At 33.2% G+C, this 27,323-nt stretch overlaps 2 protein-coding genes across 2 annotated transcripts in view; one reads left to right on the top strand and one right to left on the bottom strand.

Annotated features, from left to right (window-relative positions):
- LOC111509496 (dynein regulatory complex subunit 2) overlaps positions 1-27,323 on the top strand; it is a 67,030-nt gene that overhangs the window by 16,038 nt on the left and 23,669 nt on the right. The gene's annotated exons all lie outside the window — the stretch shown is intronic.
- On the bottom strand, positions 1,406-12,667 carry Obp59a (Odorant-binding protein 59a). Its single transcript, XM_074181795.1, has 5 exons — positions 12,558-12,667; positions 7,543-7,735; positions 7,221-7,489; positions 1,662-1,788; positions 1,406-1,608 (listed from the first exon to the last, which is right to left on the bottom strand). Exons 1-5 carry the CDS (start codon positions 12,606-12,608, stop codon positions 1,502-1,504), a joined length of 747 nt encoding a protein of 248 aa, XP_074037896.1. The 5' UTR covers positions 12,609-12,667; the 3' UTR covers positions 1,406-1,501.

Here is a 27,323-nt window from a genome sequence, read left to right as displayed (position 1 = left end):
CAGGAATAGCTATGTCAGCTTCTCATCTGTTCAGAATTTTTTTTCCGTTAATCAGCTGTCGCCCCCATACGAACGACAACTCTCAGGAGTTGAGAAACTTGTGCAAGCTAAGGACTCACGAGGTTTTACCTTTTAACGTATGATTACTAACACCTTGAACATCATTTAGAAATTTGTATATATCTCATTAATTTTCGAAGTTTCATGTTACAATGTACAAATTCGACTTCCTTTGAAATATTGCTCATGTATATAAGGAGAGTAATAAGAAAAATTAATTAACACAAATAAAACAAGGCAGCAGACACAGAAACCTACAGAGAAGCGATGCAGATATATAGATCATTTCATTATCCAACACTGAAGGGCCGAATAAGATAAAATATATATGAATGAAGAAAAGTGAGAGTGAATGAGATTTAGAATTCATAGTCGACCCCGACATAAGGAGGAACAGAAATATAAAATAGAATATGTAATTGAAAAAAAATTAGTCATTGACTTTTTTCCGTGTAATTTTGACAGACAGCGCAAATGTTCAATAAAATTTGAATTCAGATTCTACTCACCCTCTACTTAAAAGTTGAGTCTAGGAATATGATTTTACTCTGATATGCCCCCCCTTTCTTGAAGGTGAAAAATATTTTATTGATAAGATCGAAAATAGATGGATTGACTAATTCTGAGCAACTTACCAACCTTTAAAATGTACTATTGATAGGAGATCTATTTCTAAAAATGACATCGTAGTTATTCTAGATGACAAGTTACCAAGAAGGTCTTGGATATTAGGAAAAGTCAAGAGTCTTTCTTGGACTAGATGTAAGAGTTCGTGTGTCAAAGACTTTTTCTGGAATTTGTTGTTGCCCAGTATTCAAGTTGTGCCGCACTGATATAGCTTACTTACGATGAGGGGCAATGTTGAAATATAATTCAATAATTGTTTTATTTTCGTAATACTTTATGTGGTTGAAGATTATTTTGATTTTTCACGTTAACTTCAGATTCACATAATTTGTGTGACTTGTCAGAATAGCAGTACACGTGTTTTAGGGAAAAAGACAGAAAGTTTCGTTTATTGAAGTCAAAACACTTTTGCTCGGATGGTTTTTCTGCTTTTTTTTGTTATAGTGTTTAGTGCTACACACAGATAGGAAGTGATTGCTCATTTAGCAATCAATATCAATGTTTAGCTGTTCAGTTTTGGAACACTGGTTTATTTTGAAATATTCATTATTATTTCAATGAAATTTCATTTTTCCACAGTCATCTTCATTGTTTTTTTCGTATTGAAAGTTGACCGAATAGTAAATACTTTTATGATTTAGAGTGAAGATCTACGTAATATGATATATTCAATTACTCGGCATTACCCAGTCAGAATAAAAACATCTTGTGAATGAAATCATAGTTCCTAACAATTTTTATTGATAGTCTTCCTTGACAGTTTTTGAAAATAGAACCCACAACCTTTACTTGCTAATTTACATAACAGATCCATTCAAAATGGTAGACCACCAGCTGGCCAATCGGCACAATTAGCTCTTCCTCTTTCTGCCAAACAAGTTACCAACTTTGTTGAGTACGAGCAAGAATCCATATCAGTTTCTGAAAATATAGGCTGAATATATTTGAATTTTTCAAATGCGAAATGCGTTTACCCTCGTTCATCTCTTGAAAACATTCATCCGTAGTTTCTTGTAGAAAATTTCGTAATTCACGTCCGGTTGCACTTTTCAGTAGCTCTTCAGACAACTTTGTGCGTTCTGGTAGGCCATTATCATCAATCTGTGAAAAACATTATATCTTATATCAGTAATTTTTCAGCGGAAATTGTCACCTGAAATTTTTCTGTTATCGATAATAAAATTTAATTTTGATTGATAGTAACAATTCCAAAAAACATTTCAGAATAGATTATTTTCTCTCCGGGAACACTCTGGAAATTTCGTCTAGTTGGTATTACACAAATTATACAAAAAAGAAATTGAGTCAAACAGATGTATTTAGGATATTTAGATTGAAGTTTGATCATTATGTTTATTGAGTATATTCTAAACTCACTCACCCGGTGACTGAATTCGTCCAATGTAAGACGAAAATGGGTGAGAAATAGTAAAAGTACTGACTCTATTCTAAAACCTTTATAGAACTCGACTTATCTTCTCAAGTGACCAAAAAGTGACATAATCAATCAAATCGCACAAACTCAGAGATTACAAAAAATATATGAACTATATAATCAAACACAGTATTCACGTAACACTTTATTGTGAGATTTCAACTAGATAGTTCGCAAAACCTCAACACGTGTTACGCTAGACAATAGCTTCATCCAGCGTATTCAAAAAATACACTTCAATGTGAAATTTTCACTTGAGAATTCAGAAAACTGCGACACGTATTTCACTATACATTGTGACGCCAGTTTATGCTATTGTATAACGAAACACGTGTCGCGGTTTTGTGAAGTTTTAAGTGGAAAGTTCACATTGAAGTATGTTTTTTGAATACATTTCAATGAATTTTCATTAGGTATCGGTCAGTTCTATCATAGCTTCATTAAGCGTTTTCATACTATGAAACCGCTTCATACTATGGAAACGATTGATAAAGCTTTTGTATAGCGAAACACGTGTTGCGGTTTTGTAAGCTGTTTGGTGGAATAGTAGAAATCTTACAATGAATTGTTACTTCATTTAGTTATGAATTTTCATCAAACATCGGCCAATTTCATCACATAATTTAATCATTGAATTTTTCATCATTGGTTCTCTAAGACCATCAAATAAGTTGAAAGATCTGTTCCATTCTGAAAGAGAATGGTCATTGCAGTTCTACCTCTAAACTGTACCTTAGTTTTCTACTAAGGAAATACTTACCATTCAAGTTTCGTGTGAATTTATCAACAAAGTATCATTTAGTAATGATAATTGTTTATAGAATCACATCACGTGTTCCATTATACATATTTCTATTATTGTAAATATCAATAATGATTTTCACTAATTACCTTATCACCAATAATTGATGATAATTTTAGGAACCAGATTACTGCAAACAAGACAAAAATTCCTCATGGAAATTAAAAGATTTAGTCCTGTACCTCTTTCAAATATGATACATTCTTCATAATCAGTATTAGGCTTGTTATGTCAGTCTTTTCAATTAAATATGCTCTATGCCCTTTTATTCTTTTGAACAAAGTTTTTTATTTTGGACCAATGGAAAAGAAGCACAAGCCGATTTTACTTTAATTAATTATTGTTTGTTCTATAATTCATGTCCTCGTTTTTATTTATTTTTGGTGGATTCGTTTCTTGAAGTTCGATAAACTTGAAATCATGGTGAATCATGAAAAATGATTTTTTTATTTTCCACAAATATAATTGAACTTACATTTTTATGCATATATACTTCGTCTACAGATCAGCATAATGTAACATTATATAAAACAATTTTTCGCAAAAATGAGCATTGGAAAGTCGATACTTTGAACAAAAAACTAGAAAAAATTGATTTGAAATTATATAAAAAGCTTCATGCTGCCACATAAATTGAAGAATTAGTAAGAAATGATTTGCAAAGGTAACTTCCCCTTTGATACGCAAATTTTTCTGCGCCGGCCGGCGCCGTAGGGAAGATAAATAATTTAAATATAAAATATGTGGTGTGTAGGAGCAAAAGATGTTATCAAATTGTAAGATCGGATTCTTCGGGAGTGTCTTCACCAAATTTATTCTACATATTCAATTCTTGATATACCAAATTTTCCAATTTGAATTACGTACATTCCAAGTTCCTGAGTTGTAACGAATTAAATTATCTGAGCTTATGTCCCAGTTTCCACATTTGAAAAAATAGGTAGTTTTTCAATTCTAATTGATCATTCAATAAATTACTCGAATTCTCGAATCTATTGATTTGTAAACATTCTGGAAGATTGAGTTTAAAATTTTTCTCTTCTATTTTGTAAATGTGGAATTGGTCTTTTTATTTACAAAACTACTTCTATTCTTTTTAATTCTTTGGTAAAATGATCTCCCTGTTTGGCCAATATACAGTTTTGGGCAAGAGACACAAGTCAACCGGTCGAAAATGCGCCATATATAGTTGATGAACAAAGTCTCATGAAAACCATGAAAACCGAAGGAGGAGTATCTCGTGGTCGAAGTATGAAAGAAAGTGTTTTGTGTAAATGGGTATATGCTATGTACGCCACAAATACTATTTGTGAGAAAATGGAGAAGTTCTGTAATATCTCCTTGGAGTCAACCGAGCAACACGTAGATTCCAGAGACTCAAGAGTGAAAAAAGACAATGCTGACGTAAATATACTATTTGATAAACTCCATGATCCTTTTCCAAATACTAAGCAGTTAATATCGATAGCTTCTGGAATTGTTGGAAATGAGCAAATTAACTGCCACGGAGCTTACGAAATTGGATTAGAGTCTATGAAGAAGATCACCGGCTTATCATTTAATGAAATGAAATTGAAACGTTCCAAAAAAGTAATACCGCTTTCCAATGTTAACAAATGTGTAAAAATAAATGATTGTAAAGTTTCAGTGGACCCTTTATTACTCTTCCAAAGAATTACTGTCAGCAAACAATTTGAAAGTAATCTTGAAGAATATTTTCATTGTATGTCAACATGAGCCCAATTGATTTTGTTCTCAATGAAAATAATGTGACGTTCATTATTGATGGCGGATTTCTGCTTCATCATGTTGTATGGAGCAGAGAAGATACTTTTTCTATTACTTTTGATGAATACATGAATTATTCACAAAGGCATTACAGTTCCAAAATAATTGTTATATTTGACGGATACTCAGACTACAGTAAGAACGTAAAAGCTATGGAGCAGCAGAGATGAACTGCTGCACTTTCAAAAACATATGAAGTCTGTTTCGTTGAAACAATGGTTGTACCAGTTACTCAAGAAAAATTCTTATCGAATAGAAATAACAAAGATATGCTCGTCAATATGTTAATTGAAAAATTACAAGCTACAAATATTACTACTAAACAAGCCAGAGATGATGCGGATGTTCTTATTGTTGAAACTGCAATAGAAGAATCAAAGTCTGAAGAAACTGCAGTTATAATAGGGCAATATGGGGTTGGAGCCTATCATGACAATTTTATCACCTGCTCCAGAATATTTGCTAAATACAATTTTCTGCAACTGCAAGAGTGGTTGTGATTCGCGATGCGGATGCAGGAAAGCAGGCTTGCAATGCTCTTTAGCTTGTGGCCAATGTAATGGGCAAGCTTGTCTCAATGCTCTACCATATCAGAGCGACATTAACGAAGATGGGACCTTTGACCCCGAAATCATGGAAGAACTTGAGACAAATGTCGTTGAAGACGATAATGAAGACCAGTTTAAAATTACCAGCAGCCGGAAGACGACGATGAAGAGGAAGAAGATCATTAAAATTATAAATTTTAGTTTTTGTACCCTCTATTCCATTTTTTACTTTTAATAAAAATAAATGTATTGATTCATGATTTATTTAATTTTTTTTCATCATGTAAGAAGTTATTAATTAGGTTAAAATTCAAATATAATTCCTATATTTTCATTAACAATTCTGCAATTACATACATGGGCAGGTGAGTGTTGTTAAATACATTAATACTGAATAAAAAGTGGATAGGTTAGGAAAAAAATTATAAAATATAATATAATAGTTTATAAAAATTGACAAATATTTATAATCATTGATTTATCGATAGTTCATCAACTATATATGGCGCGTTTTCGACAGGAGGCACCGGTTGAACTGAAGTAATCCTGTGACCGCGCGCTCTCCGCCCTCTATCTCGAAAACGGTATGAAAACCGTATGAAAACTTTTTTTAAAATGTATAGAGAATTTTGTATTCTACAATATTGATAATAATTACAAATAGCAAAAAACCCATAGGAAATGAGATATTTACAAAAAAAGCGCAAAAAAACGAGTTTTGTGACCTTTGACCTTCAAATTTGATAGTTGCGTACACCCTACCATATGTAGGTTTTGAGACAACTTTCAGGGTGTCAATATACAAGTATTTACAGACTTACAGCTGGGTATCTCGAATTCCGAGGTGAACTTACTATAATGACTGTACTATAAGGAAATCCATCCGAGCCGCAAAAAAGGTCGAAATACCTGAAGAAGACTCTGAAAAGGATAGTAGCGATTCGGAGGATGATGTTGGATGTATATTTTGTAAGGAATTATATTCCCGTTTCCGTGCGGAAGAAACATGGGTACGATGTCAGACTTGTTTGAAATGTACCAAAACCGAATGCGCTTGCTTATCTAAAGCAACAAATGTATTTGTTTGTGAGATATATGCCAACTTTAGTAGGCAGTTTTACACTATGTCATCTCACCAAAAATTGTGTTGATGAGATGGCATATGAAGAGTTTTTTTTTAATTGTATAAAAAAATGTATGAAGTTTTTCGGAGTAATAAAGTTATGTTTTAATAAATAAGTGTTTTAAGTGTTCATTTCACTCCTTACCAATTCTGTAACTTCAAAGTGTTACTAGTAATTAAGTATAGAAAAAAAGTATGCCGTCTCAAGCATATCTCCCCTACCTTATAATCATTTTTGACCGCGATTTGTTTGATCAAACTCGCTCTCTCTGGAAATTACTCTACGACAGTGGAATACGACGTATTACATTTAGAAGAGAAAAATTTGAAACTCAATCTTCTAGAATGTTTAGAAATCAACAGATTCAAGAATTCGGGTAATTTAGTGAAAATGGGACATAAGCTCAGGTAACTCAATACATGTAGGTACTTCAAATTGTTAAATCAAGTATATTAAGCATTGAATATGTAGATATGGTTAGTAAAGACACGTCCGAAGAAGCCATTATATGGCGAAACACGTGTTGCGTTTTTGTGAAACTGTTTAATGAAAATCTCGCAATATTAAGTGTCATTGAATACTTTAATATTATTTTCTCAATGTTCGGAATGAAAAAGTTCACTAGTTTTTTAACTGACTCAGGAATGAATTAACGTAGAAATTTGAAATATCTAGAGCAGTTTGAACCTACTTCAGAAGTGCTCCTGTCTTATCAATTTTCAAAAAAAAAATTCTGTCAATATTTTTTCCATTTCTCAGTCTATATTTGGAAATTACAGCATGAGAATGATTTTGATCGAGTATTGTTATTGTAAAAGAAACTGGGTTTTACTTACCATATTTAGTTGTTCCAAAACACAGTGAATAATGCAATTCTCAGAAGAATCTGAGCTGGTCTCTGTTGTTCCTTCTGATAGTTCATTTCCTTCATTTTCATGACTATCATGCCCGTCCTTTGAATCATGTTTGCTGAGATCGGAATCATCCGTCTTTTCTTTTTCATCGGTGTCTCTTCCAGTCTTTTTTGAAATAGGTTGTTGATTTTTCAAAACTGATTTTGCTCGTTTGATTCTAGCCAACTTGCCATTCTTTCCGCTTTTTGGCGCTATACATAATGTATTACAATGAATTATTTCAGAATGATGTTGAATTACTTACTACTAGTTGTACTTTTCAATTCCTCTTCTTCCGATTCTGACTCTGAATCTTCTCCTTTCGAAGGTTCATTTCTTGAAGATGATTCTGATGTCATCTCCCAAATTCTCTCTAAGGTTTCATTATTTTTTACACAGATTTTCAATGCTTGTTTGATTTCATTTTGATTTTTTTTAGCAATACCACATTCCAGCGCCTGTAATAATGACAATTCTAATAATAATGATAATATTTATTTTATTAATTTATAACTTGCAAGATAGTTTTGGACTGTCTTGGACGGTCTGGGAAAATGAAATGTGAGATAATATCTATCACCATATTAATATTGATAGTATTACTACTGAATTCACTGAAAATACGGAATTCTGTAGGAACGAGCATACAAAAAAGTTAGAATGGAAAAACATAAACCGAACCGCCTTGAACCACCCGAATAATTTTGAAGAAAAAACATTGTTGAAAAATTGACAAAAGAAGCCAAAAAACAGTACTTTTCAAAACAAATACTCATGCGGAAAAACAAAACGTAAACCAAAAATTGAAGTTACGGAGATGTGAAATATGAGCTTTAGAGATGTGATACGTCTAGAAAACAAGAACGGCATTGAAAATCAATTTAACACTGACTTCAGTCACTTTGCAAAATCTTACGCGAAAATTATTCCTGATTAGTTACTACAAGGATAATACCACATTAACGGGATCATACGCATGTATGTGCATAACATTGGTAAGCAAAAACACTTGAATTAGAAAAATCCCTAGAATTTGAGAACAGCAGGGTTGACATTCAAGAAGAGATTAAAAAAAAAACTAATAATATTTTCAATTAATACATGCTTTGATACAGACTATTTTCTAAAAGTTTTTGAAAATGAAATAATCATATCACTTTACGAAAACGTAAGCAGAACATGTATAAAAAACTGTATATCTATCACACTTACATCTGATATAGCAAAAATTATCGAAATATTGATAAAAAATACCTTGTAAATTCCTTAATATCTTTTCTGTGAGAGTGTCAATATGACTGAGAGGAGAAATCTGCTGTGAAAAATTCAAAATCTACGGAATAAGAGAAAACTATACCGTAAACAAGTATTGGACATTGATGGTGTATATACTGTAACAAAACAGTAATTTTTGGCGTACCTCAAAGAACTGTTCTAAGACCAGTTTTGTTCAATATATACTTGAACAATATGCTGAACCTTCAGGCAAGTAGAAAATTAGGGAGCTTTAATGACGATACGCTGATTCTATATATTGTGACAAGTTAAAAAAACTCAAAAAAATCGAAAATTTTCCTATAATACTTATAATTCAGTAAGTAAACGATCAATTATGATCTTACGTTATCTTCCTTTCACATTTTATATGAGTAGTTTATCCAGTTTCATTCCTTCACAAATATAATTAAATTCTCAATTCCTGAAGGGGAAAATCAAATAACTTAATATTATTATTTTTCACTTAGAAGATTGCGTTGTGTAAAATTAAATATTCTCGCTTAAGGAATTGTAAATAACACTGCAACATAAATTTAGTAAATAATCGATAAAAATTAATTAAGGATTAAATAATTCTTTTCTTTAGGAGTATTATTTGATAAGAAAACATTGAACCATTTTAAATCATATTTATGTACATTTGTGGAACATGAAAATTTCCACGAAGTAGGCAAAATATTTTTTTCTCGTGATTTTTGAAAAATGATGAATCATACTGTTAATTGTTTTAGATTTAGATACTTAGTTTAACAGAACTCAACGTTAAAAACACATTTGTCTATCAAATTCCAATGAGAAAGTGAATTTCGAAGAAAAATTTTCTAAGGTGTCAAAATAAAAAATAGAATCTCTTGAACCTTATGAATTCTCTGTGGAAAATTGACTTGGTCTTTTTTCCTGGAATCCACAATTTCTTCAAAATTACTCATTCCAATCATATTATTCATGTTATATAAAAATTGGAATATTATTACCTTAATTTTTCATCCTGGAACTTTCATTTCCAACAATCGGCATTTGATTTATAACATGGATATACAGTGCTATTCAAATTCGTTTCTGTACATAGGGATCTCGTAAACTATAAGAGATACAGTGTCGGTTGAATTGTGGCATAGTTGCGTATTTTAGAGACCTATTTAATGATTTGAAGAAATAGAATATAGCTCTTTTGGTTCTGGAGATATACAGGAAAAACAAAAAATCCCAAATTATTTTCTTGTCTATATCTTCTTTATTTGCAGACATATTGAAAATCTGTCTACATTTTGCTATTAGCACTTTATGTGGGTCATCGGAATATGTCCATGAATCTTTTATATAGGGTGTCATCTGACTTGGGCCACCCCCATCTTTGAATTTTTAAATACGAACCTGTATTATTTGTTGTAGTTTTTGGATCGTAGATTCATACTGAAAAATTAAATTCAATTTTATATTTCGTGATTTTTCGGTAATATTCGATTATAATTGTGTGAAATATTCCCTTTTGAATTACGGCCCTGGAAATTGGTTGGCTGAGTTGAATAAAAACACAATAGCAACTTCCACATCTCCCTATGTACCGTAGAGTTTTTCAAGAGTTTTTTTTTTCATTTTTAGGTACCTATTCATATTTTTTCCATTGCTCTGAGCGTTTTCTACAATGAACTTCGAATATAAAAACTTTTTATGATTATCTGAAACATATTTACAACAAAAATATATTATATGTGTTTTGATGAGCAGAAAAAAATGTTAGCAATGATAACATCCGAAACGAACACTATAATTATAATGAAAATTGAAATGAAGTAAGTAATTTATATACCTAAAAAATTAATTGTGCAATAAATGTTCGAATTGGAGTTCTTCGATTCCAAGACAAATAATGGGGCAATAAGATGGTGTGCAAGATCACCAGATCTTACTATTTTGGACTATTTTCTATGGGGGACATTGAAAAATAGGATTTACGCTGGCAGAGAGATAGAAAATGTGGAAGACTTGAGATTGAGGATTTTGAATGATTTCGCAACAATGCAGCAAATAAGTGTATTGAAGGCAGTAAATAATATGAAAAACCGAGTTCAAAAATGTCTCGAAATGGAAGGACTCCAATTCGAACATTTATTGCGCCAATAATTTTTTTGGGTACCTATATAAATTACTTCATTTCAATTTTCATTACAATTATAGTATTCGTTTCGGATGTTATTATTGCTATCATTTCTTTTTCTGCTTATTTAAACACATATAATATATTTTTGATGTAAATATGTTTCAAATAATCATAAAGGGTTTTTTTTATTCGAAGTTCATTGTAGAAAACGCTCAGAGCAATGGAAAAAATATGAATAGGTACCTAAAAATGAAAACAAATTCTCGAAAAACTCTTCGATACATAGGGAGACGTGAAAGTTGATATAATGTTTTTATTCAACTCAGTCAACCAATTTCCAGGGCCGTAATTTGAAAGGGAATAATTCACAAAATTATAATCGAATATTACCGAAACATCCCAAAATATAAAATTGAATTTAATTTCTCAGTATGAAGTGAACGTCTACGATCCAAAAACTACAACAAAAAATACAGGTCCGTATTTAAAAATTCATAGATGGGGGTGGCCCAAGTTCAGATGACCCCCTGCATAAAAGATTCATGATATATTCTGAGAGCCCACATCAAGTGCCAATAGCAAAATGTGGACAGATTTTCAATATGTCTGCGAATAAATAAGATATAGACAAAAAATAATTTGGGATTTTTTGGTTTTTCCTGTATATCTCCAGAACCAAAAGAGCTATATTCGATTTCTTTACATCATTGAATAGGTCTCTAATATACACAACTTTGCCACAATTTAACCGACACTGTATCTCTTATCGTTTACGAGATCCCCATATACAGAAACAAATTTGAATAGCCCTGTATATACTGTGAGTAAAATATATTCCAAACTTACAAAGTTACATGGAACGATAATTGTGCTGTTTGTTCATCATCATACACCCATGAAAGTACAGCCACCTTTTTCAAAAAATCTGACTGCCAATTGATGATATTGAAATCTTGAAAGCTATATATTTCTCTGGAGCCCTATGAATTCTTTGTGAAAAATAATATGTTTCTCTCTGTTTTTTCACCGTTTCTCAAAAATTGTTTGATCGATCATGATATATTAAAATTGGAATGTTATTACTTACATTTTTTGTCATAAAACTCTCGTATCAAACAATCGGTGTTTTAGACGATTTACCATGTTTTTGGAATGAAATTATAATCTATGTTATCATACTGAGCATGAAATTTTTCAATACTGTCATAATTTTTTGTTCATATTCCATAAATCTGTTTGGCCTCTAAGTTTTTATGTCTAATATATTTTATCAAAATTCTGGTGTTTTATTGATTCTTTTACAATAATATGGATAAATATTATGAAGTGGTTACTAGTAACAATGATGCAGATTTCTGGTACGAAAGTGTAAACACATTTCGACACGCATTTCCGAAAACTATTACATTTTCATTTGCCCAACCATAATACAATAATTTGTATCTGGAAACTAATTTTTCGAAATCTCCTTTCATTATAAAAAACATTTGTAAAGGACATTTTCTTTTTGATCAAGGGACAAAAATTTTATGAATATTCCTCAAATATTGAAATAGATACCAGTAATTTTTTAGCGAATTACTTCTAGTATATGACACATAATGATCGATATACAGATATTCCAATGATTATTGCGATAATCATTACTTTAATAGATATTAAAACTAGTAGAGAGACTATAGTTCAGCCGAGCTGATAGAACGAACAATTTTAAGAATATTTATTTTCTTTTTAGGACCACTACTGAAATTTTTATTGATTTTCTATTTTCGTCATAGGATAATGAAATTCTTGCATGCATTTACTGCAACTAATATTATTTTTACTGCAGCAGGTAGAATCAAATAAGCTCGATGGAAAAATTACACAGTATTACTCCAAATGAATGAGAATCATCATACCATTGAATATGACACGAAATAAGATATGAACAACAACACGGCACTTCTCATTTCAATTTATATGTAAATATCACCTCAGTAACTATTCAACTGATCAAAAAATAGTATCGATCCTTTTTATATTGTCATTGATGATTTCCATGTTCTTGAACACGTATCATATGATGGGATGTATGCCAAATTAACACAAGTAAACAAAGGATAATGAGGTCCGCAAAAGAGAATTGAATATAGAACTAATTTGTCAATCAATTTGTAAATAATTTATACTTCCGGATTGTGTTGCATGATTTTGAATAGGAAAAAATAATCTATACACAGAATGGAAAAGTTTTCATTTTTTCAATATAAATTAATTATGAATGTTCAGGTATAATAGAAGGAAACTTTGAACGAATTATCAAAATATCTCTACAAATGAGGAAGTTGCCGGCAGTTGCAGTTGCAAACTGCAAGCTGCAAGAATAATTTCGTTCAGCGTGTGACGTTATCTGACCTAATCCGCTGAACATGACATCAAAAACAATCCAAATAAATTCTGGGCATATGAAAATAACAAAAAAGTTCTACCAGCATTTCGGACAGAATGGACAATCTCTAGATACTCCTTCAGATATTTTTGATAGCTTCGCTGATTTTTTTCTCAAAATCATATATCACCAGCTCTCCAACCGAACTGAGCGTTGACCATCCGTATTCACAAGTCTTGAACATTCATTACTCCGAAGAAAATGAAGTGTTCGCTGCTTTGCAACAAATAAAACTGAAAATGACAACAGGTCCCGACAGCATCCCTGCACTGATTGTCAGAGATTGTGCATATGTTTTGGCTCGTCTTTTGACAATATTAATAAATATCTGCATCAGAACTAGTACCATCCCAGATCTTTGGAAATAATCTAAAGTTCGTCCAATTTATAAAAACGGGGGCAAGTTTGATGTCGGTAATTATAGACCCAAAGTGTTTGAAATCCTCATCTATAGCAGGTTATATCCTCATTCGAGCAATCAAATTACAACACTTCAACATAGTTTCATGAAAGGTCGGTCGACAATCACCAACCTTTTCAATGTTACCCAATATATATGAGTATGGTGTGTCTCAAGGAACAATTCTGTGTACAATCCTTTTCAATACTTACCTCTACGACTTATATATGCAGCTAGTTAAAGGAGATATTATCAGCTACGCAGACGACACTGCTAAACTGTATACTGCAGAGAACTGGAATGAGTTAAAGGGTATTGCAGAAACAGATTTCAAACAAGTTATCCAATGGTTCAGTAGTCGTCTTCCAACAATAAATTTTGACGAAATCATTTTCATTCCCTTTACGTCATACCCCAAATTTCTTCCAACATATAAATCCTTCAGTATTACTTTGAGGGATAAGGAAGTAGTGAAACTATCCACAGCAGATCATATAAAATACTTAGGTATCTTTGGGAAAGAAAGTTTTTGGCTTTCTACTACTCCATCTTGATACAAAAAAAGGATGAGGGAATCTTCCAAAGGAAGGATGGAAGTAATCAAGTAAAATAACTAACTCTACACATGGATGTGTAAATCATGCAAAGAAGTAACTTTCAGACACAAACTGGAAGAAAGTTCTCCTGAAACAGCTACTTTCATATAAATATTGAATTACACGAAAGAAAAAAATTCCTTTGAAACAAATACTTCTATATGAACACTGAATTATACAGAAGATACTTTTCTCTACTCAGTTTGTATTTCAAGCATTCGTTGTGGAATAAAAATCAGATATCATTCACATGAGTTCTACTTTAAATGAATGGTAACAAATTGCACTTACATGGAACACTGTGATCCTCACTGGTATACATCGATGTTTCGCCTTAAGACACTTGCCCCAAGGCTCTTCAGTACCACAATTGAATAACATTATAGAAAGTACACACAATTCATTCATGAATTACGTTTTTAATGTCACGGAATAAGCTTGATCTGCTCATGTCATCTTATGTATCATTGTAGATCCACACTTGAAATGGAAGGACTTTATAAATGCCACTGTAAAGAAACTCCAGTATGTGCTTTATAGAAAAAGGTATTACAATAATTTTCTCAACATCCAACAAATGAAAACACTATACTATGCCCATGTGCAAAGCCTCATTAATTACGGTATAATTGCATGGGGAGCAGCTTATTCCAATCATCTGTCTCCGCTGGAAATGTTACAAAAGAGATTTCTTAAAGTTATTTTCCGTAAGCCACAAGACTATCCAACGAAAATGTTATATAATGAAATAGTAAAAGTAATAGATGTCAGACAGCTATTCTTCTTGAAAATAGTTATTAATCTACACAAAAACAAAAAACAGCGACTAGTATTAGCCATGTACATGATACTCGAAATAGGAACAATATTCTCAAAATACCTAGACCCGAAAAAAAACACCCTAAAGAGAAATTACACCTATCTGTCTCCTCGGTGCTACAATATGATACCTAATGAACTATATATTCATTCCACAAGCAATTGATTTCCTGGATAAAAGCCCAACCACGGAAAAAAATCCACCAGTACATTGACCTTTGAGTGTAAAAGTGTACTCGGAAAGCTAATGAATGAAAACTTATAATAAATTTTGATATAATCCTCGAATTTTATTAATGTTGTATTGTGAATAGTCTTTATATAAGTGAGTATAATTATCGTGAATATGTGTGTGTGTGACTATGCAGACTGTGTTATCGTGTCAATATGCATTAATTTGATAATCTATCTATACTCATTAAATTATTCTCACCACCTCCACATACAGGGGAAACCCTCGTGGAGTTCAACCGTATTCATTTCATTATATATCGAAATTTTGTATCATTCTATGTATTGATATTTTGAAATGATTATTATTATTATATTTCTGAAACCATTGATAGGAGATCCCAAACTCATGTCATATATATGGACTTCTATAAGGTGTTTGACAGACTTGATCACGGATTACTGATATCGAAATTGTACAGGTACGGCTTTTCTCTAACCCTGATCCAACTTTTTATACCATACTTCGCTGACAGGCGTCAGTATGTTATATTCAATGGCTTCAAGTCTGTGGAATATGCAGCTTCCTCGGGTGTTCCACAAGAAAGCAACCTATGTCCACTTGTCTATAACGCCTTCATAAACGACATAGTTGAGGTCAGTGACATCAACTGTTTGATATACGTGGATGACCTGGAATTATATTGTCAATGGCATTAAGGATTGTCTTCAACTAACTCTCCCTCAATCTGAAACGTGTTGAGCAATGGTGTTTTCGCAACAATCTTCCTTTAAGCGCGAGTTAATGTAATGTAATGACGTACACATTGAAAAATCTCCTTTTTCATATCAATATTTAATAAACGATATTCCACTCCAACGGCCCCTCACATTGACTGATCTAGGTGTTACCTTCGACATAAAACTTTCCTTCGTACCACACGTTGAAGCCATTATGTCTGCTGCAAACAGAATGTATGGATTTATTGCACGAATCTCCAGAGATTTCTCGGATCCATCTACATCGAAAAGCTTATACTATGCTTTCATCAGATCAAAATCAGAATATGCATCCATAATCTGAAATCCATCTCATCAGTATTATACAGAGAAAGTTGAATCAGTACAACGTCGTTTCCTAAAACTTCTCTCCTATAGATCAGACAATATCTATGCTATGAATAACTTTCTTTGCCTTCGTGATTGTCACTCCACAACTTTTCTTTTTAAACTTATTAATAATTTAATTATTGGCCCACATATTCTGCAAAAACTGAATTTCAATGTACCTAGACCAACCTCTAGAATGGTTAATCCTTTTTATCTGCCCACACCACGTACAAATATTCTGAAACGTTCACCTCTGCATAACATGTGTGTCTAAGGCAAATCTGCAAGTTGTCAGTTCGACATTTTTTACTGTTCCATCTCTGAGGCAAGGTCTTTTTACTTTAGCTAATTCTATATGTATTGTTTTTATCTTATAACTTATTGTAATTATATCGTATTGTGATTTGACTTATATCCCTGTTCTGTAGTTGGGTATAACCTGTAGAACAGTGTATAAATAAATGAATAAAAAATAAAATTCAGGTATGTTCCTTCAGTTGTCTTAATACCTACTTCCCACTCTCGTCGTATTTCTTTCGTTACGACATCTGAAACTTAAGAATACTCTTACAAATATTTTATAGCGACGGTCGCGTCAAGGTCAGATGACATGAGCTGCCAGTCGTTCTACGCGAAAATACGCAGAATCCAATGATCCATTTCTCAATACATTTATTGGTGAATTTTCAAAAGTATCCACTGTTTCCACCGTTTTGTTTTATATTTCAAATTAATCTGGCATTACCAATACCGTGAAACATGTCCATTCGGCATTTTATACTCTCATTTGTCACAGAAAACAACTGGAGATGATTTTTTTTTTCAATTAGTCAGGTGGCCTTTTTAGACAAAAAAAATAGTTTAAGGAACCTTCAATTGGGGTAGCTTTGCTCAGTTTTGAAAAAGCAGTTTCGTGCCTCCATAGTAAATAGCTGAAAGGTCGTTTGAGGCCCAGCAGTCAATAAAACATACCTCCTCAATGACAACGAGATATTCTATAGTTTGTAGGTCGTTCCAGAGCTATCACCAGTTAACTGTTTTATTTGTAACGTGTGTTATCCATGAAAATTTTAGCTCTTCAAAGTTACATATACACAGCTTCTACGAAAACGAAGTGAGTTTCATCACTTATTATTATTAGAAGAAGAATTTAATCCACTTGCAATTTCGTTCCTGCACCCAACCTGTTGATCATTTTTCGACTGGGCAATGCCACTTCACGTTTTACACGAAAATCGGGGTCACTTTGTCCACCTTTTATTTAAAGTGTCGACAGTCCTGGCAACTGTAGTAATTATTTTCGATTTTTTGAGCAATTTTTCTCTTTACTGTAGCTCTTGTAAAACCCTGAGGAGGTGGCTTTGTCCATCTTTTATTCATAGCTTTGTTATGCAAAGAAAACATCTGTTGGGCAAAGTGACCCCACTTCACGAGGTGACTTTGCCCACTCATAAATAACACCTATAACCACCTTCCAAAGGTACATATTTCATCTAGGATATCAAAAAATGGGTTATGTGAAAATTATCAACTTCAATTTCAAAACTGGGTAATGTCATCCCAATTGACCGGTATCCAATTATGTAATTCGAAAGTTTCGTGCAAACTTCAGTAATGTAGTATGTGACTTTATGAGCCATTCAATCAAGTGCGACTCATCGAAAGAATTATTTTCTTTATTCAAATTTGTTATATTTTATGGATGAATGACTTCACTTCTCGTTCAAAACATCTTTTTTTTTGCAGATGCCTCGTCCAGGATATATTTGAAAACAAAATTTGTGTAATGAATATGATTTTTAGTCTTGTTGGGAAAGCTCCAAGATATCATGAAAGCATACCGCCATTTAATTCTTGCGAAGAAGTATTCTAAAGCAACTTTGAACACATTAAGATCACTAGACATTTTGAGAAAAAGTAACAATATAGAAATCTCGAATAACTTGAATGCTGTGAACCCCTAATTAACATTAACTTTAGTTCAATTTCCTAACCTGAGCGTTCAAAGTTCAAACTATCAAATTTCTTTCTAAGAACGATACCGTTCTCCTATAAACCTGCAGTTATACATAATTGCCTGAATCGTCTCAAAAGTAACGCAGTTGGCTCAGACAATATCTCACTCCTAATAATCCACCTCTTAGATAATCTTATATTGGGTCAGTAAACCTGTCTCGCTGATGCCACATGACCTATGAGTGTCTTCCCAAGTTGTTGGCAGAACGATGTGATTATTCATTCAGTTAAGTGCAACTTTTCAACTGTCGATGAAAGTAAATAAACTTGTTTAGTACTTCTGGACTACACTAAAGCCTTCGACACTCTTGATTTTGAGATCCTGTGCGATAAACTCAGCTTCTTTGGCTTTTCTGTGAATGCGCTGTCTCTGGTGAGAAGTTACTTATCAAACCGAACTCAAAGAGTTATGGTGGACGGTATCAGCTCAGAGACTCTGCCTGCAACTAAAGGTATTCCTCAAAAATCCATCCTCTGTCCTTTACTATTCAGAATATACAGGGTTATTCAAATTCGTTTCTGTACACGGGGATCTCGCAGACATATTGAAAATCTGTCCACTTTGCTATTGGCACTTGATGTGGGCTCTCAGAATATATCCATGAATCTTTTATACAGGGTGTCATCTGACTTGGGCCACCCCTATCTTTGAATGTTCAAATACGGACCTGTATTTTTGTTGTAGTTTTTGGATCGTAAACGTTCACTTCATACTGAGAAATCAAATTCAATTTTATATTTCGTAATTTTTCGGTAATATTCAATTATAATTGTGTGACTGCCTTGAAAAAAAACACAATAACAACTTTCACGTCTCCCTCGGTTTTTCATATTATTTATTGCCCTTAATACACTTATTTGCTACATTGTTGCGAAATCATTCAAAATCCTCAATCTCGAGTCTTTCACATTTTCTATCTCTCTTCTCATAGAAAATAGTCCAAAATAGTGAGATCTGGTGATCTTGCAGACCATCTTATCGTCCCATTATTTGTCTCGAAATGGAAGGACTCCAGTTCGAACATTTATTGCACAATTAATTTTTTGTGTATATAAATTACTTACTTCATTTCAATTTTCATTATAATTATAGTGTTCGTTTCGGATGTTATTATTGCTACCATTTTTTTTTCTGCTTATCAAAACACATGAAATATATTTTTGTTGTAGATATGTTTCAGATGATCATAAAAGGATTTCTTATTCCAAGTTCATTGTAGAAAACGCTCAGAGAAATGGGAAAAATTTGAATGGGTATCTAAATTTTAAGAAAAACTCTCGAAAAACTCTACGGTACATAAGGAGACGTGAAAGTTTTTTTATTCAACTCAGTCAACCAATTTCCAGGGCCGTAATTTAAAAGGGAATAATTCACACAATTATAATCGAATATTACCGTAAAATCCCGAAATATGAAATCGAATTTAATTTCTCAGTATGAAGTGAACGTCTACGATCCAAAAATCACAACAAAAATACAGGTCCGTATTTAAAAATTCAAAGATGGGGGTGGCCCAAGTTAGATGACACCCTGTATAGAAGATCATGGATATATTCTGAGAGTCCACATCAAGCGCCAATAGCAAAATGTGAACAGATTTTCAACATGTCTGTGAATAAAGAAGATATACGCAAAAAAATAATTTGGGATTTTTTGGTTTTTCTTGTATATCTCCAGAACCAAAAGAGCTATATTCGATTTTTTACATCATTGAATAGGTCTCTAAAATACGCAACTTTGCCACAATTTAACCGACACTGTATCTCTTATCGTTTACGAGATCCCAATATACAGAAACGAATTCGAATAGCCCTGTATATTTGTGACTTCCATCAGTCGGTGGAAAAATGCAACATTTTCCATTACGCAAATGATACTCAGATGTACGACTCTTTTCAGTTCCCCGACGTTGATTCCGCTCAAAACCTCATCAATCGTGATCTACAGATCATCTTTGATATTTCATCAGCTCATAAATTGATGTTGAACTCCAAAAAGTTAGCAGTAATGATCTTTGGACCGAAAAGATTGCGTGATATTGCTAAAAATAGTCTTCATATCCATATAAATGGTGACGTTCTACCTTTTGTAAGTGAAACAAAGAACTAAGGCCTGTGGTTTGATTCTGAACTGCGCTCCATAAAACACGTTAGCTTTTTTATCCTTAAGGCAACTGTTTCCAAATCGGGACTTATTCACCAAACAACTCAAACAAAAATCATTTCGAAAGTTCCATATTGCTTTAGCATTTATGGCCCTGCGTTACTTCAATCTGATTCCCTCCGTCTTCAACGAATCCAAAACAGTTGCCTTCGTTTTTTTTTGGCATTCGAAAATACGATCACATATCACCGGTCATGAAAGAATCAGGTTGGCTGCAACTAGAGAAACTCAGGACACTGCACCTACTCATAAACACCCACCCTGAAGAGCGGAATACCACAGTATTTAATGAAAAAATTAAATAATTTCTCAAATATTAATAGCTTTTCCACTAGAAATAGGTCAGTGCGAGTAATTCCTGAACATAGGTCTTCTGTTTTCACTCGCAGCTTCTCATACAACGTAGCTACATTCTACAATCTCGTGCCCTGTGAATTCCGATCGTAACGTTAAAAAACTCTGAAAAAAGACTCAAAGAGCATTTATTGGGTAGTTCGCTGACCGTGGCTCATTCGTTTACGCAAAAGATTTGGTGACCGAATAATTATTATTTTTTGAAAATGTATGTATTTATTGTAGTTTTCTTTCATTCATTTCAAATAAAATTTCTTTTCTTGTTTTTACGAAGGTTGAGTTTAAAAATAGCTGGTTCATTACCAAACATTAAATTTTTATTTCTTTTTTTTTTTCTTTCATTATTTTTGTTCCACACTTGTAAATATGGTTTAGGGTGCATTTACAATTTATGCGGGCAAATAATTTAAATTATTGTTTTTCAAGAACCTTACTTTGATGAAATCCTACTACTTATTCCTACTATTCAAATCTACTCATGCCTATCCTGTCCTCTTTTTTTGTTTTCCTCGAATTTGTCGTTCCGAAATGTATTCAAGGAGAGGAGCAGAGAGACGAAAAACCTTCGTCGTCGTGATTGGGTGTAAAAACTGCAATACAATTACGTCGTGGTGCGAACCCACAAAGTTACATGTGCGATTTTTCCTTGTCTAATAAGGAACTTCCACTCCTACCATACATCCTTCTGCCATACTACATCAAACAAGGTGAGTCAACTTATTCATCTTGCAATTGATTTTTTTTATTCGTACTTTTACGCAAAGTTCGAGATCAAAACAAATCTCAGTGGTGAATCTGCGTCCCTATTTCATACACCGCTTAAAAAACGTTCATGGTCCTTCGAGCCGGATGTAGTTTCTCAACATTTAGATTTGTAGTTTCAAACTTTGCAATAATATAAATTTTGAATGCAACCTAAATTTTTCTCGCGAAATAGCTAGATATATTTGATTTATTATTGTTTGCAACTTTGCATTTCTTCATAAACATTTATCTTTTTTTTTGCGTTCCAACCTCACAGTTCAGAAAACCATCGTTTCTGAGAGTTGGCTGACGTTTTTTCGCGCATTTTTTGTACTGGTGTTTTGGTTCAGATCTTTGTTATTTCAAGGTCCGGCATTGAATTATTTGTTTTGAAATCAGATTCATTTGATTTAACTATAATGAATTCAAATGATAAGCTTGCTCGTACACGAGCATTGCGTTCTATTGCTCTTAGTCATTTTAAATTGATTGAAGAATCGTCAAAAAATGTTGATGACGAGGAACATAAAAATAAGTTCAAAGTCAGCTTTCGGAAGTTGAAAAAGGTAACCAAAGATTTTGAGAAACATCATAATATGCTTATTACTTTGATTGCCAATGAAGCGGATGAGTTGATTACGGAAAATAAAATATTCGACGATTTCACTAGGAGATGTGATGAGGTGGAAACTATTTATTTTGAATTGTTTGAACTCCCTACCGAAGAACAATCTGAGACAACGCTTCCTTCTGCCTCAAATAGTACTCTGATGCATTCTAATGACGTTTGTTGTTTGCCAAAATTGAAGTTGAAAACATTTTCCGGTGACATGACAGAATTTCCTGCGTTTCATCAAATGTTTATGTCCTCTGTTCATGTCAATCGTTCAATTTCTAACGTAGAAAAATTCAATTACTTGATATCTGTTTTGAGTGGTGCGGCACTGGAATTGATTGACGACATTCCAGTTACATCGGCTAATTATCAATCAGCTTATAATCTTCTCCTAGAACGATACAACAATAAACGGGAACAAGCTTTTACTCACTGGAGTAGAATAGAAGCCTGTCAAGCTTTGCGTACTGAAGATGCAACTTCTTTACGAAACTTAATTTTCACTTTCAAAAAAAATATTTCTGTTTTGAGAATTATGGGTTTAGAAACAGATAAATGGGATTTCATTTTATCGTATATGTTGCTAAATCGTTTAGATTCACATACTCGTAAATGTTTTGAACAAAAACATGCCTCGAATGCTATTCCCAAATATGATGATATTCAATCATTTTTGGAAAAACAGTGTATTGCTTTGGAATCTGCAGCTGAAACTTCTAGTAAGCTGTTGAATTTACCAAAAAATAATAATAAATGCATTACTTCTAGTTCATCCTGCAAAAAAAACAGTTTCAATTCAGCTCAAAATAAATCAGCTTTCCTTGTTCAATCTCACAAACAGTATAAGTGTTTTTTGTGCTCAGATGATCATATTATTTTTCATTGTCCAATTTTCAAATCGAAAGATCCTAAACAGAGATTTGATATCGCTAAACAAAATAAAGCATGCATAAATTGTTTGGCCACTTCTCACAACACTTTGCAGTGTTCCTCTACTGGACGATGTAAAGTTTGTAAAAAATCACATCACACCTTATTGCATTTTGAAAATAAATTAGATACAGATTTGAATCAGAATTCGAATTCTCCTGATCCGTCAGGTTCTCGTGCAAACAATGAGGAAATTCCTCAACTTTCTCGAGTTGGGATGTTACTTAACTCTAATTATGAGATACTATTATCTACAGCGATGCTCAAAATTAAAGATAATTTCGATCAGTGGCTAACTGTTCGTGCCGTGCTTGATTGTGGAGAGCAATCTTCATTTATTAGTAGATCTTTAGCCAATAAATTGGGTTTAAAAAAGTCTAAAATATCCATGTCATTACAGGGGTTGGGAGAAATGTATTCATCTTCTCAGTTGGGGGTCAGTTGTACCATTTCATCATTGACGCAACCTGAGTATTGTTGTACTTTGGAATTTATAATTATAGACAAAATTGGTGATGAACTTCCTTCGACTTCATTTTCAAAATATGAGATGCCATTCACAGATCACCTTAAATTAGCTGATCCTGATTTCAATAAAAAATCTCGGATAGATTTATTATTAGGTAATGACATTTTTCCTTATATTTTGAAAGAAGGAAAAGTTTCATTGGGGGAAAATAAACCGGTTTATCTGAATACAGTTTTTGGATGGATTGTTATGGGTAAAGTACCTCAAATATCTGATAAATGTGATACTATCAAAGTTAATTCATTTTTTACTAAAGTATCAAATCCAACATTGGACAATATATTACAGAAATTTTGGACTTTAGAGGAGGTTCCCGATATTAAGGTCATTTCGTCTGAAGATAGATTTTGTGAAAATTATTTTATCAAAACTACTACTCGCTACCCTGACGGCAAGTATGTAGTTTCCCTGCCCTTCAAGTCAACAAATCTGGATTTTGGAAATACCCGAGAGATTGCTTTACGGCGTTTTCTTTCTTTGGAAAAACGTCTATCTCAGGATAAAAAATTATGTCTTTCGTATTCAAATGTTTTGAGTGATTATTTACAAAAAGGTCATCTCATCAAAGTACCACCTCCTCCGGTAACTGAATTGACTGATTATTTTTACATCCCTCATCACGCTGTCATAAAACATGAATCTTCGACCACTCCTCTTAGAGTTGTTTTCGATGCATCTAGTCATTCCGCGAATAAACCATCGTTAAATGATACTTTATATGTGGGTCCAAAGTTACAAAATGACTTGGTCAAATTACTTCTACGTTTTCGGTTACATTTGTATGTATTCACATGTGATATCGAAAAAATGTACCGAATGATTTGGTTAGCAGAAGAACATCGTAAATTTCAGAGAATACTGTGGCGATTTTCACCTTCTGAGCCTATTGCAGATTACCAACTCAATACCGTTACATTTGGAGTTGCTTCTTCACCGTACTTGGCAATACGTACCCTACATCAGCTTGCCAATGACTATTTAGAATATCCTCTGGCTTCAGAAGTTTTAAAGCATTCAATATATATTGATGATATTCTGGATGGTCATAATTCATTAAAAATCTGCAGTACGATGAAAAATGAAATAATTGAATTGTTGCGTAAAGGGGGTTTCGAAGCTCGTAAATGGGCTAGTAATTCTCCAGAACTATTACATGATTTACCAGAGTCATATAAACAAAATATAGATGTTTGTTTGGATTTGGAAAATAATATAACCAAAATTTTAGGATTACGTTGGAATCCCATCAAAGACTTATTTTTTTATTCTATTACAGCTGATCAAGATAAAATATGTACAAAGCGTAACATTTTATCCGAACTAGCCCGTATATTTGATCCCCTGGGTTTTTTGACTCCAGTAACATTCTTTGCGAAATTGATTATACAACGTCTTTGGTCGATGGGTCTCGGTTGGGATGATCGACCCCCTATTGATGTATCGAACAAGTGGGAAATGTTTAAGTCCGAACTACCTAAACTCCGGGAAATCAAAATACCAAGACAAATTATTACATTTGGTGGGAAAGCATACGAATTAGTCGGATTTTGTGACTCATCTCTTAAGGGATACTGTGGAGTCGTTTACGTTAGAACAACTTTTACCAATTCTGAAGCTAAAACTTATCTCGTGTGTTCAAAGTCCAAGATTGCACCTTTAAAACCGGTCACAATACCTCGATTGGAACTTTGTGCCGCAGTTCTTTTAGCAAAACTAATGGAGTTTCTTCTAGATACTTTCAAAGACAAGATTCGTTTTGAAAATATTTTTGCCTTTACCGATAGCTCGGTTGCTCTTCAGTGGATCAAAGGTTCACCCCATTGTTGGCAAACATTTGTAAGCAATCGGGTATCTTTTATCCAGGAGCGACTTGCACCTAGTTTATGGTATCACATTTCTTCGGAATTGAACCCCGCTGATGGTGGTTCACGTGGTATATTTCCAAGTGAAATGATTAATAATACTTTATGGTGGAATGGGCCCCCCTTTCTGGAAAATCCCATTCACACTTGGCCTTTAGATAAATTTGTATCCGTGAAATCGGCAGATATTAATAAGGAGAAACGAAACATTGTTTTGAATATTATCGTGGAGAAACATTTCATTGATAATCTTATAGAGAAATTCAACTCATTTTTTAAAATTAAAAGAGTAACTGCACTCGCTTTGCGAGCTATTCATAATTTCAAGAATTACAAATCTCGAAACACTGATTACCTCACCTCTGTTGAGCTATACCATGCGGTTGTTTGCTTAATTCGACATATTCAGTCTATATGCTTTGTTAAAGAGATAGGTTCAATAAGGAATGGTGTCCCACTTTGCAAATCTATTAGGTCATTGAGTCCGTTTATTGACGATAAAGGCTTGCTACGGGTGGGTGGAAGGATTTCTCATTCCGCCGCTTCCTATGATAAAAAATACCCCTTTCTTCTGCCAAATAATTCTAAATTCACCAACTTGCTAATAAATGAGGTTCATATTAACTATTTACATTGTGGCATACAATCCACTCATTTTTTCTTGTCACAAAATTTTTGGATAATTTCTGCAAAAAAGGTTATTCGAAAGGTACTGAGTAAATGTTACATTTGTTGGAAAACTCAACCCAAACCTTTACAGCCTCCAATAGGTAATTTGCCCAAATTCAGAATTTGTCAAGCCGAAACATTTTCCAATGTTGGAATTGATTTCTGTGGTCCCTTTTCTATAAGAGCCTCTCGTTTGCGAGGAGCCAAAATACTAAAATCCTATGTCTGTTTATTCATTTGTTGTGCGACTAAAGCTGTTCATCTTTAACTTGTATCAGATATGTCCTCCGAGGCCTTTCTGGCTGCTTTACGTAGGTTTATTGCCCGAAGAGGCACCTGCTTGAACATATACTCAGATTGTGGTTCTAATTTTATAGGAAGTGAGTCATATTTACGTCAGATATTTGCAAAATCCGCTAGATCTGAGTCCATCTCATGGCATTTCAATCCCACTTATTCTCCTCATATGGGCGGAATTTGGGAGGCTAACATCAAATCTTTCAAAACTCATCTCAAACGTATCGTTGGCAATCAAATTCTCACATATGAGGAATTCAACACCGTAATCATTCAGATAGAGTCAGTGATGAATTCCAGACCATTGTGTTCTATTAGTACAGACCCTAATGATCCGGCAGTGCTTACACCTGCTCATTTTCTTACATTAGAGCCTCTTTCAGCTTTACCGGATCCTGATGTATCTCATTTGACGATCAATCGTTTAAATAGATGGCAATTATTACAAAGACTTCATCGTGACTTCTGGAAACGATGGCGCCTTGAATACTTACATACTCTACAACAAAGATATAAATGGACTAAACCACTTGAAACTATTACTCCAGGAACCATGGTTGCTATTAAAAATGATAATGCTAATCCTTTAGATTGGCTAATGGGCCGAGTAACTGAATTAACTTTAGGTACTGACGGGGTCCCTCGTGTTGCTATTGTAAAAACTACAAAAGGTCTCATTAAAAGACCTTTAGTTAAATTATGTCCTCTTCCTGATTACGATGACTACTTCTGAAAATACGCTAAGTATTTTCAGGGCGGTGGGAAATGGTTCATTACCAAACATTAAATTTTCATTTCTTTTTTTTTTCTTTCATTATTTTTGTTTCACACTTGTAAATATGGTTTAGGGTGCATTTACAATTTATGCGGGCAAATAATTTAAATTGTTGTTTTTCAAGAACCTTACTTTGATGAAATCCTACTACTTATTCTTACTATTCAAATCTACTCATGCCGAT

The sequence above is a fragment of the Leptinotarsa decemlineata genome, unplaced genomic scaffold (assembly GCF_025532065.1).
Source record: "Leptinotarsa decemlineata unplaced genomic scaffold, Ldec_3_MD MMD2_tig00026316_RagTag_RagTag, whole genome shotgun sequence".
NCBI lineage: Eukaryota > Metazoa > Arthropoda > Insecta > Coleoptera > Chrysomelidae > Leptinotarsa > Leptinotarsa decemlineata.
The sequence above is the reverse complement of the archived record's forward strand: the minus strand, read 5'-3'. Positions and strand labels throughout refer to the sequence as shown.

Bases quoted from the DNA above. Each gene is read 5' to 3' on its own strand.
- Obp59a (XM_074181795.1), bottom strand. From the start codon at position 12,608: ATGAGAAGTGCCGTGTTGTTGTTCATATCTTATTTCGTGTCATATTCA. The intron at 1,789-7,220 runs GTAAGTAAAACC...TGTTTTTCACAG, and splicing joins TTTTGGAACAACTAAATATG to ATTGATGATAATGGCCTACC. The intron at 1,609-1,661 runs GTAAACGCATTT...CTATATTTTCAG, and splicing joins TTTTCAAGAGATGAACGAGG to AAACTGATATGGATTCTTGC.